At 41.9% G+C, this 11,716-nt stretch overlaps 1 protein-coding gene across 3 annotated transcripts; it reads right to left on the reverse strand.

Annotated features, from left to right (window-relative positions):
- Positions 1 to 122: 122 nt before the first annotated feature.
- BKGD (beta-keto-L-gulonate decarboxylase) lies at positions 123 to 11,639 on the reverse strand. Of its 3 annotated transcripts, XM_085065103.1 has the most exons (11): positions 11,519 to 11,639; positions 10,697 to 10,783; positions 10,048 to 10,197; positions 8,921 to 9,042; positions 6,766 to 6,864; positions 5,754 to 5,827; positions 5,108 to 5,209; positions 3,997 to 4,173; positions 3,130 to 3,279; positions 2,414 to 2,530; positions 123 to 399 (listed from the first exon to the last, which is right to left on the reverse strand). In XM_085065103.1, the coding sequence occupies exons 4-11, from the start codon at positions 8,976 to 8,978 to the stop codon at positions 226 to 228; spliced, it is 951 nt and encodes a 316-aa protein (XP_084921229.1). In that variant the 5' UTR covers positions 8,979 to 9,042; positions 10,048 to 10,197; positions 10,697 to 10,783; positions 11,519 to 11,639; the 3' UTR covers positions 123 to 225. The 3 variants fall into 3 exon arrangements, with proteins under 3 accessions (XP_084921229.1, XP_084921210.1, XP_084921219.1); XM_085065084.1 differs by lacking the exon at positions 10,048 to 10,197; XM_085065093.1 differs by lacking the exon at positions 10,048 to 10,197 and having other exon boundaries at positions 11,429 to 11,559.
- Between the last annotated feature and the right edge of the window lie 77 nt (positions 11,640 to 11,716).

The following is an 11,716-nucleotide window of genomic DNA, read 5'->3' on the forward strand; positions in this document are numbered from 1 at the left end:
AACCAAACAAAAGGAAAATGTACAATAACATTGCCATTAAATTAGCGTTTGGATTCGGTCATGAGTCCAATAACACGTACGATCAGAGTTCACCCCTTTGACACAATTAAGGAGGCGGAAGCTTACTGCTCTCATATTTATTCTTAAATCTGGTAAGTGTGCATAATTCAAAGCGTTACAAGAATCAGCATTTGCACTCGAGGAAGGTTAAACGACCCGCGGGGCTCAGTCTCTCCCGATGAGGTGTGTCTCCAGCGGCTTGTCGATGCGGAAGAGCAGCTCGGCGGGCTGGAAGTAGCCCAGGTACTGCACGCTGTCCGGGCTGGTGTCCTGGTGGTAGTGCCCTCCTTCCCCGTGGTGGCTGAAACAGTGCGTGTGCTCCAGACGCAGATCGAAGCCCTGGCACCAGACACAGGCCCGTCAACATTGTGTTCAGGGGAACAGCATTTGAAAGTTATGGTCTTTTTTTAAAAGTCTATCCTAGATGCGTATTCCGCACATCTCCAAACAGTTAAGCAGTGAAAACTTGCAAGACACTTGTGAAACCAGTAAGATAAAAGAATTTAGAAACCCTGACAGCCCCAAACTCTTGGGGTTAATCTCACTGAGTTTTCCTTTTTAACCTTTTTTCCCCCCATCTTTCTTTCCATCAGGACTAAATAATGCAGTTACACCAAGGAACCCCTACCGGAAATCAAACCCCTTTGCACTCAATTGCCACAGGCACATGTGGAAAGGGACTGTCTCTACTCCAATTCTGAGAGCCAGCTTAGATGAATACAGGAAGAACAGTGAATAAAATAGCAACTAACATAACTAAACAGTGAGATCAACACTACCAGTTTTACGTAGCATAGAATGGGTTGAAAGGAACCTTCACAGATTATCTATTCTAACCACCCTGTCATGGGCAGGGACATCTTTCACTCAATCAGCTTGCTCAGAGTCCCATCCAACCTGGCCTTGAACACTACCAGGGATGGGGCATCCACATCTCTGGGCAACCTGTTCCACTGTCTCTCCACTCAGCCTAAAAAATTTCTTCCTTTTGTCCCATCTAAATCAGTTATCTTTCAGTTTAAAATCCTTGCCTTTTCTTTTGTCACTACATGTCCTGGGAAAAGGTTTCTCTCCATCTTTTCTAAAAGCCTCCTTTAATTACTGGAAGGCTGCAATAAGGTCTTCCTGGAGCCTGTTCTTCCCCAGGCTGAGCGACTTCAGCTTCCAGTCTGTCTTCATAGGAAGACATACTCTAGCCCTGTGCTCATTTTCTGGGCCCTCTTTGGGTCCTGCTCTAACAGGTCCACATCTTTCTTGGGATCCCAAAGCTACATGCAGCACTCCAGGTGGGGTGTCATGAGGGAAAGAAACACCCCGCTTGACATGGCCACACCTAGTCTGACATATCCCAGGACAGGGTTAGTTTTCTGGGCTGCAAGGGGCTACTGGTGAATAGTCTATTTCCAACGGCATTGGAAAGCTGTTGTCTACTGCTCTCTTTGTAGCGATACTAAATATTTCCAAAACCACAGGCCTAGCCAAGTGCTGTTGAGCTTGCAGTGGATACAGATGGGAGAAACCCAGCTGCGTGCACCACACAAGTTGCATCGGTTCTGAACAGAGCAGCTGTTGATGGCTGCTTTCAAAGTATGCATCAGTTGTTTATGGGAAGATGCACCCAATTTAGCCTTAGGCTAAAGGCTGCCACATAATGATACAATAACATCACACCCTTCAACACATCTAAGCCGACTTAACTCTGGAAAATATGTTTTTATATTACTTTTGGCTACATTGTTATTTATAATACAATGATTTTCATCTATGGTTTTCTAGTTACTTTTAAACAAATAGTTTGCCTAATTATGAACACCTTAATGGTTTTTGAAACCAGATTGGTTTTTATTCTGAATTATTTGCTGTTGAACTTGGTGCTTGTGAAAGATGCTAGATAAGTTTCCAGCATGAGGCTTGGCAGACTTGAATTCACGTCAGCAATAAGACACATGCTTCACGTCTTTCGACACAGCATTAGCAGAGGGAGTTCTTATGAAAGTGAACTACATAAACACACGGCTGAACCAGCTTCTAAGCTCTTGACTTTTCTCCCAGTGTGGCCAGCAGTGAATGTAAACTGTTCTGTTGGGTTTGGGACACAAACACTTGCATACATGCAACTTGAACTGAACAATTAAGTTAATCCACTATGAAAAACCAGTAGGTTTCAGAAGAGATTGACATGTCCTCAATTCAAACAATTCACAGAAATCAGAAGCTTCTAAATCATTGCACCACCTCTGGAAAAGTATAACATAATATAGACACACTGCCATTCTTAAAGGGAAAATCACATCCAGGACAAAATTCATTACAGGTCTCAGTCTATACTTAGAAATGAGAAAAAGAGACTCACTGGATCTCTGGAAACTATTACTGGCTGACAAATCAGTGGAGCCTTCATTTCAAAGAACTTGAGCCAGTTATTCACATCCTCATCAGTATTCAGGGGACACGCAGAAAATTCTGGAGGCTACGGCAAAAAAAAAAGCTTTATAAGTAAAAGGAAGACATTTGCATCAGGTTCCTTTTCCCTAGCAACTTTGCTTTTCTTCTCCCCACTATTCTGTTCATTTTCCTTCTCAACTAAAAGAAGCTCACCAGTGCCCATCACTTATGCCAGAAACAGAAGTGACCAGAATATTGCTTCTTTCATTGCACAGGTAGTGGGAGAACTACTGCAGTGAGGATTCTCCTCCTCCTGGTACATTTTAGAAGCTCAGTTATTTTTAAAAGAGTTTAATGCTTCTTATAAGTATCATGTGAGTTCATGTATTTAATTTCAATTCATTTTACAATAGTACTTCAGTTCCTTAGCTGCACACAGATTTCAAAAGATGATGGTATTAAGGCCAAGTAAACTAGCATCACTAGTTTTGTAACACTGATTTTGTAATGTCAACTCCTTACCTTAATACAGTACTCATCCTAATAGTTTATGTATTTAAATAAATATAAAATAGTCTATACATTTAAAAATACAAAACAAAGTGAAGGCACTAAGATATTACACCCTGATTTATATTTCTGTTTTCAGGAGGACAAAGAAAGCTACATGAATTGATAACATACCATAATGTGAATCTTTGCCTTCCCCTTCTGAATGACAAATGTGCCACCCATCCCAACTGGCTTTTCTCCATAGTGTTTCTCTAAAGTTTGTCTCAAACAGGACACAAAGTTAAGCTCCCCAGTTCTTCCATTGGCTTTCACTTCAATGACCTGAAAGATAAAGTCAGTTGTCACTGCTGTCTCCTGCTGCAATAGTCTGAAAAAGTTTGTGAAAGCCGTTCTGAAATTCTCCCAAGTTGATAACCCAAGATCACTTTTTGAAAAGACAAGCTTCCATGCAAGTACTGCTGCACCTGCATCTTTCCAGTATGTGACCAACTCTTTTTTCCTTAGTTCTGTTCAATGCTAGCTTTGCCTGTGAAGGGGGCTGGGCAGCAAGAGATTTACCCATGCATTAGACAGCACTTCTGTGCACCAGCTGGCTTCCACTTTGACAGAAAGAAACACTGGGCAGCAGAGAAAACTGTTCAGTTTCCATGCAGCAACAGTCAGGTTTTCGACTGTTCTGCCAGCACCTCTGCCTCCTCCTCTATGTCAGGAGAAGTACTTGTACAAAAAACTACATAGGTGCCCACATCTGGTTTACAAAAGTACATTGCACAACCTTAAGTCACTGCTAGATTGGACTGGATTTGGATAAATGATTTATGATGGAAAAGTTTTAGTAAACTAATATATAGCCTCAAAAATTCAAGTGCCTCTGTCTCCACTAATTCTTCCCCTTGTTCACTAGCATCACCTCCTTATTTTTGCATGTTTCTCTTGTGAAATTACTACTTTACTATTATCATAAAACATTGATAGGAGAACCATGAGTTTCCCTCATGGTCACAAAGCACTGCAGTCACCTTTGATCGAAGTACTTACCTTACCAGGCTTGCCTTCACTGGCATAAAGGTTGGCCAACAGTCCAAACTCACAGTCAGTGTATTTACTGCTGTACTTCTCAAGCATGCACCCTTTATCTGCAGGATTTATGTGAGCAATGTAGCTCCCATTTACAGCAGGCTTTTTTTCACTCTTAGTTTGAACAATAGGGATAAACTGGGAAAAAAACATGTAAGAGTAAGTCAATAAGAACATGTAAGAATTAGACAAATGAACTGAATTCACATAAATGTGATTTAAGCTTTGGATCATGATCCCAAGAAAAAATCCACTTCATCACACAGCTCTGTCTATCAGGATGAAAATGCATTAATACTGTAATGTAATTGAAAGGTCCAGAAAACAGGTTTACTTTTTCTGGACAATTAAACTTAATGTTATATAAAGACAAATACTAGTGCTAAAAAAAAAAATCTTTAGTCTGCATGCTAGTATTGGAATTCTATGTAATACTTTCTCAGTGCACAGTAACAACCACTATTATAGTGGCCCAAATTTAATGCTGATGTGGACTATCTCATCTGCCAATAAATGCATCAAAAGGAGGCAGCAAGACCAAAGGTTTATGCCTGAAAAAAACCTGTGATTAACCAAAGTCTCCATAGGAAGTAATTTTTGTCTCCTACCCCTCCTGCAGTTTCTCATTTTGTATGTGGCATCTTAAAAATTTACAATGGTAAAACAAAGTTATACAAAAGGGCAAAACACAGAGAGTATTTCAAAGGCATTTACCAATAAGTTTGAGAAGCATTTCTACATCTTGGAATTAAAACCTCTGGTCAGGTCTTTGTCAATCAGTTTCAAAAACCGTGTTTCTTGCATGCTTCAAGGCAATCACATGATTCTGAAGAATTATAAGTTAAAAATTAATCTTTAGTATCTCAGGAATACGCACCTCAGTGGATGCCCCTCATCTCAATTGCTTCTAATGTGTTTTATGTGTTTGTGGTGTGAAAGTGTTTATTAAATACATGTAAATGGGAAATACCCAGCATGATACTGTTCCACTGTTACGAAACTTACATGAATTCATTGAGAACCACTTACATACTCACATACTGAGCTTACATACTCACACTTACATACTGACCTCAGCATTTGTTCCAATAATCTTGGATGAAGCAGCTCCAGCTCCAAGAATGAAAGCCCCAGGCAGCTCTATGTCTTTTGCAACTGTATTTAGATCATAAACCTGCAAAAGAAAAACAATCCTTCCATCCCTGGCAGTGTCCAAGACCAGGCTAGGTGGGGCCCTGAGCAACCTGACCTTGTGTGTGGCATCCCTGCTTACTGCAGGGGTTAAAACTAGATTATCTCTAGGGCCTTTTCCAACCCAAACCATTCCATGATTTTGGTGTCGTGCTCTGATCTGCAATTGTCATTCTGTTCACTGTAGTCCTGGAGGCATTTAATTCACAACGCCCACCCTCATTAATATTTTTGATAATTAGCTTCTGAACACAACGTAACATTTAGTAATAACAGATTTCATAGATATCCTTTTGTTTTCTAAAAGGTAGATTCTGTCTGTATGTTCCCTGCTCATTGTACTCAAAGACTGAATTATTGTTCTTACTACATTTTGCAACATACAACACACATCAGAATCAGTCTCATTAAGCACTGAAAAGCGTCTTTCACAAGTAGAATTCTATAGTATTTCTTAGTCCCTAGTTTTATTTATTGATTTTCTTTTGACACATGTATTAAACCCCACAGCTACAGGAAAAACTCACTTTTTCTGTCTTTGCAACAGGTATGAGGTAAGGAACACCTCCCACATCCGCTATCCTAGGCTTTCCGCAGAGTCCTGGAAAAATACAGCCAGTTAGCTTGGTAAAATATTTTTTCCCAATTATCTTCAATCAGCACACAGTCTAACCCACCAAAGAACTGGTTCCTGAAACTTCTCAAACCAGTGAGAACACTATTTCCCTAGCATGCTTAGATAAAGTGTTGCACTGTTAAGAAGTCCAAGCCCTAAAATTATTCACTCTAGTATTTAATGCTACACAACCTGTTGTAAACTAACATTCTCTAAGCACAAAAAAAATTGCCAGAGTGGGCAACACATTCCATTTGCCAGTTCTCCAGTAATGCTCTCACCACACAGTGGAGACCTCTGCTGGGACTCCACTTGCAAAATTTTAGCGAAGCTGAAAGTTGTCTCAGGACAATTCATCCCACTTATTTGGATACGTATTTTAAGAAGGAATGAATAACCTCCTGGAAGTGTTTCTTTCACATTGATGCCAGATGGAACTCAGATGAGCAGCACAGGTGACATGTCTGTCTTCCAGACAGCTAATGTCAGAGAAGATTAATTCCATTCAGAATAAGAGAGTTTAACTTCATTGACATACATGAATGCCAGGAATTAAAAAATTATGGAAGCACAGTTCCTTAGGTTCAGATAGTGATTGGCATGGTTCTAAAAAATTTCTCCATCCGAAAGACAACAGTTTAATTTCGAAACCTTTTCTGTACACTAAATAAAGCTTATTAAATAAGTGGGTATGCAATGATAGGTTAAGACAAAACAGTGACAAGTACTTAGTAATGACTTGTCCTTGTTCATACATCAACCAGGAAGCAAATCCAGAAATAAAATGTAGCTCTCCTCTCATGTATATTCTTTACCTGAAAAACAATTTAAGCACTCTCAACATCTTTAGAGGATCAAAACTAAGCAGGATCAGCTAGAAAGAACTGGAAAAGTCTTAGTGGAAGACAGGAATGCTAGGTTACCTTTAGCAGGAAAGTTGAAGGGTTCCTGAGTCAGATCAGGACAGTCTACAACAGACACTTGAGCATCAGCAAAGTTCTCTTTAAGCCCTTTCTGCAAAACTATAATAAAGAATAATGGCAAAATTATTGACAATGAAAAATTACCAAGAGTTTGACAACTCTCTAACAACATAAATATATCTTTTTAGGCTTTATTTCAGCAAGATACATTACTTTTTCTTACCCTACGTAACTCCATTGATTTAAATGTCTACAGGCATTTGTTTCATGACTCAGAGCTTCAGAGACAAGCAAAAGTTTGTTCAGATAATTGATGGCTGTCACATTCATTAATATTAAGAATTTTAAAAACATTTTCATTGAAATACATTAACTGGCTGCTCCTCGTAGCCCTATGAGCAGCACAGTGTGAAGTAACATGGGTAAACTTCAATCACATTCAGCAGTGGGTTTGCTGCAACAAGCAGACAATTACAATCAAGGTCAAATATGATGCAAGAACAAAGGAGGAAGCAAGATTTAGCTGAAGCACCAATCAGTTCTTTAAATGCATTAACCAGACGGTTTGCAATAGCTTGATTATAATCTCAAACTGTCTCTGCTGTCTGGAAATTTCTACTGCCATGGGATACTGCCTATTATGTTTATGTTCTTGTCAAGGTTTTCTGGCAAATGCCACTGTCAGAGCAAGACAGTGATAATGATGATAATGATAATGATAATGATAATGATAATGATAATGAATGGTGTTGGTGATAATGAACTAAATATAAACTTTTTGTTTTGCTTCATATCAATGTTTTTTACGTTCAGAACCTGCAAAGTCACTCAAACAACAGGGAAGATTAGATGAGTGGAAACAACTTCCAAACCTAGAGTGTGGGACTGTCTTCAAATTGACTGCTTCAAATACTATGTTGAAAGGTCCAGGTTCTTTCATGCCTGGGGGTCTGCTTTGACAGATACCTCAAACTAAAGAACAGAACATCCAGTCTGTGATCTCAAATCAGGTGGTTCCTTATTTGCGCAGAAGACTTTCCTGTGCCTTTGTTTTCTCTAGTTAGGGTTTCAGCCACACCTTACTCCTCGAGATATATTTACCAAGCTGTTGACCAAAAGGGTCAGTAAATGGTACTTGGTACATTTCTAAATACATCTCAGTATGTTCTGGTAAGTGGACAAGGAAAAGTAAAGGGGCACTGCTCAAATTATACCCAAAATCTGAACAGCAACAGCTTACAGGAGATCTTCAGGACAAAAAGGAAAATTCTCCTTTATGATAAAATTTTTCTGATACTCTTTCAAGCTATTCTACTGCAAGTATGTAGTGTTCTCTGCAGAGCTCACAGGTTTACAGCAGCCCTGGCCTACTGCCCCAGTCTGACTGGATAAAAGCACTGAGAACCACCCAGGGCACTGCTGGGACCACACATTCTCAATACATGGAAATGCCGAACTGACACAGATTCGGGAAAGTGGCAAACTGAACTTGAGGATCAATCCAAAAGAAAAAAACCTTTAGTATATCTGCTGCAGAGGAGAGACTGTCAGAAGGAATAATGTCTTCCTACTAGGGCAAGAAATGAAGCTCCTGAGCAACTGGGCTGAACCCAGAAGTTCCTTCCAACCTCAACCATCCTGTTATTCCGACCACATCTAGGGAAGGCTTTAGAAAGAAGTAAACCAAAGATATTTCCTGCAGCCCTGTTCTAAGGCAATCACAAAAGGAGAAGCCAACTAGGTTCAAGCAAGAGGATCTGCCATTCTACACTGCATCTTGTCTGCTGTGTTTTGAGTAGTCCTGAAAGAGATACTAGAGGGCAGAAGAGGACAGATGATTCTGTATGTGTAAAGAAGTTTGGTGTGTAGTTGTTAAACTTTCACAACCTGTGCACAAACCTGCAAATGCAGCAGACAGTTTTAAACGGATTGAGAGCCTGTCTGTGTGTTTAAATATCATGGGGGCTTGCGGGAGGAGTCATTGTTTGCTCTAAGGAAATCACAGCATATAGAGAAATAGTGCTGTTCTTTATCTCTCAGTGTGCTAAGAGGCATTCTGCAAGTACTACTTGTAGAAAGACTTTGGTATGAGCTTTAAGATAAGCTGGAAGAGTACATTAGAAGTTTGTATAAAGTTACACGTTGCGTGACTTACCCCCAGCAAGCTCCTCCAGACTTGGGACGTGAAAAGCAAACTTTTCGACTTTGGCCATTTCCTAATCAGTGCTGATTTCTTCAGGTAAGAAATTACAGCACAGCACACTGCTGTTGACTGGTCTGCCAAAGATAATAGTTTAACAATTTAAACATGATCCTTTCAATATGTTAATTATTTTTCAATTTCACTCAAGAATACATAGACAACAATAGAACTGTAATTCTGCCATCACAAGAGATACTGACAGCTTCAATAGTAATGTCAAATTTCTTATGCACTTTGGAAGAAGATGTGTCTGTCAGCCCTGTAGCTGGCTCAGAGCATTACACATGCCAGTTTTCAAGCTTACAATTGGGTGTAGGCAAAAAACATCCTTATGCTGCATACAGTTCAAAAGATCAGGAGATTTGCGTGTCTTTTGTAAGCCTGGAGTCGCAAGAAAGTTTTGAAAGAAAACTGGGCTTTTCTGAGCACATTAGCTGCCTTTTAAGGTCTTCCCAGCTTTAATGTTTACTTTGCCAGCATTGGCTATGGTGGACTTTCAACCCCAGGTCTCCAACTGATTCTGGGCATGTGCTTCCCCTTTCAGAGAAGAATGGGCTACGAGCAAAATAGAAATTAACAGCAGAAAGTTCTGCAGTATCAGGCTCTCTATGGGTACAGAGCCTGTAACAAAAAGCTTTGAGCATAAGTTTAAGAGCCCCTTCACAAATGAACTGTACTTCAGTCAGCCTTGCAACAGCAAAGTCAGTTAGAAGGGCAAGCCACTGGCTCAGGGCAGAAACAGCTAAATGTAGTACCTAAAAATCAGCAATCATTAACTCCTTAGGCACATACTTGCTGCACACAGCAATAAAAAATAAAATGGGTCCCACTTATCCAGATCTCAGGTGTCGAAGGAAAAAGCCAAAATCTTCACTACATTCCCAGACCTGAGTGAGTCTTTGTTAGGGAGGACTACAGTGTGAGACAGCTGCTTATGTATAGTTCTAGCTTCTATTTTTAAAAATTCCTAACTTTTATGACTATTGAAAATTGTAACTGGCCTTATACCATAAGTCTCTTGAGTCTGCATAAAGGGGGAAAAAAATAAGAAGAGTAGGGAGATCATAGCAGTCACCTACCTGAAGTCTTTGAGGTCAATGCTCAGCCACCCCAAATTACTGCTGAAGCAAACAGTAGAGAAAGGAAGAAAGACTGCAACCTGTGTATAGTAATTCTTATCTTAGTCGGTGTTATCTATTTCCACAGTTGACTTTGCCCCACCTCTGGCTCTCCAGGAGAAAGTAACAGGCTGGATTTGGTGCCTCTGGTAGAAGCCTAATATCAGTGAATGGAAAATTCCTAAAGGATACCTCCATCAGGAAAGCCTAATGGAGCTTATCATATCCCAAGACTTTCAGTGTGCACCAAGAGAGGGAGTAATTAGCTAGAAAGTGAGAACATGGCTTTGGCAGCATTGTTGTAGATGATCCTCACCCCTCAAGAGCCTTTTGCCAAATCCAGAAGGAGGCTGTGCCAGAACTCAACACATTGGTTGTTGAGTTGGCTGCCCTGAAACACTCTGAGAAGACAAGCTAGAACTGCTGTTGTGCAAAAGGCAGAGGCATGACTTGGGCACTGTTCAAATAAGTAGGCTCAGGTATAACACCTGGACATTCACCTGCCATGTAATGGACAGTAGTTAGCTCTCCACAATCAAGAAAGGAGAGAAGTGGAAAAACTTGGTGTACCATAGTAAACACGATCTGATTGCTAGACAGTAGTTCTCACCAGGAAAAACACAAAAGAGTAGATCTGTGGCCCACGACTGCAAGTATTCTCAGGAGAGAGAATTGTGTGGTGTGGGACAGGGAGAACCTGAAAGAAGACAACAGCACACAATTAAGATCCATCACGGAGGGGCGAGTGGCAACAAAAAGAGAGTAGCTAGGTGCCACGAGAATGCAGATGAAATGTGAACCATTAATTGTGTGTGTGGTGTCTGTTATCAAAACCTGAATTGAAACTAGCTTGGAGGGTTAAAGCCAAAAAGGAGAAGTCATAGGCAGGCTAGACATAAGTCGGGGGGTGGTGGTGGAAGAAATATGAGTTTAAAAAATTGAAGGTGGCAGTTACGAGAGAGGAATTTAGCGATGATATCGAGAAGAGAGAGACATTCGCAGATGCAGAGCCCGTATTCCCCGGCTGGGGCGGAGCGAGGAGATAGGGGGCAGAGGAAGGCTGCGGGACAGCAGAAGGAGCTGGTCGTGCGGCTGGGATTTGGGGAAGGCGCGGACCATGGCAGGGTATAAACAGGCGTGCTACGTGAGGCTGGGGTCCGTAGGGACAGAGAGGATCCCCCAGGCAAAGGCAGCGAAGAGTGCTGGAGCGAGGGAGCGCTAAAGCCAGCAGCGCACTTGGCATGGCTGCGAGAGGAAGGGCTGTTCAGGCTGGAGCAGCCAGCTCGGAGGAGTCCGGGCAGCGCGGGGAAGAAGCAGGACAGCAGTAACGGGAGCCTCTCACCGGGCGGGAAGCCGAGGAAAGCCAAGGAAAGTCGGGACCTCCCCGATCCCTGTCCCGCACCGACCGCCGCTATCGCCAGACCGCACGTACCTGCCCTGCCGTCCGGGACTGGCACAGCAAGGCAAGACACGGCTCGGCTCGGCTCGGCTCGGCTCGGCTCGGCTCGGCTCGGCTCGGCTCGGCTCGGCTCGGCTCGGCACTGCCCGCCCCCGGGCGCGACCGCCCCCCTGCCACTCCCAGCATGGCGCCATCCCACTTCCCCTCCTTCCCGTCGGCCCGCGCGGCTCT

This window comes from Lichenostomus cassidix, chromosome 1 (genome assembly GCF_008360975.1).
Source record: "Lichenostomus cassidix isolate B80296 chromosome 1, HeHo_3.0, whole genome shotgun sequence".
Taxonomy (NCBI): domain Eukaryota; kingdom Metazoa; phylum Chordata; class Aves; order Passeriformes; family Meliphagidae; genus Lichenostomus; species Lichenostomus cassidix.

What these genes read in the sequence shown, in the direction of transcription:
- BKGD (XM_085065084.1), bottom strand. Translation starts at nt 8,978, where the DNA reads ATGGCCAAAGTCGAAAAGTTTGCTTTTCACGTCCCAAGTCTGGAGGAG. An exon ending in TTATTGGAACAAATGCTGAG is followed by an intron (nt 4,174 to 5,107) that starts GTCAGTATGTAA and finishes TTTTTTTCCCAG; the next exon opens with TTTATCCCTATTGTTCAAAC. An exon ending in AGGCAAAGATTCACATTATG is followed by an intron (nt 2,531 to 3,129) that starts GTATGTTATCAA and finishes TTTTTGCCGTAG; the next exon opens with CCTCCAGAATTTTCTGCGTG.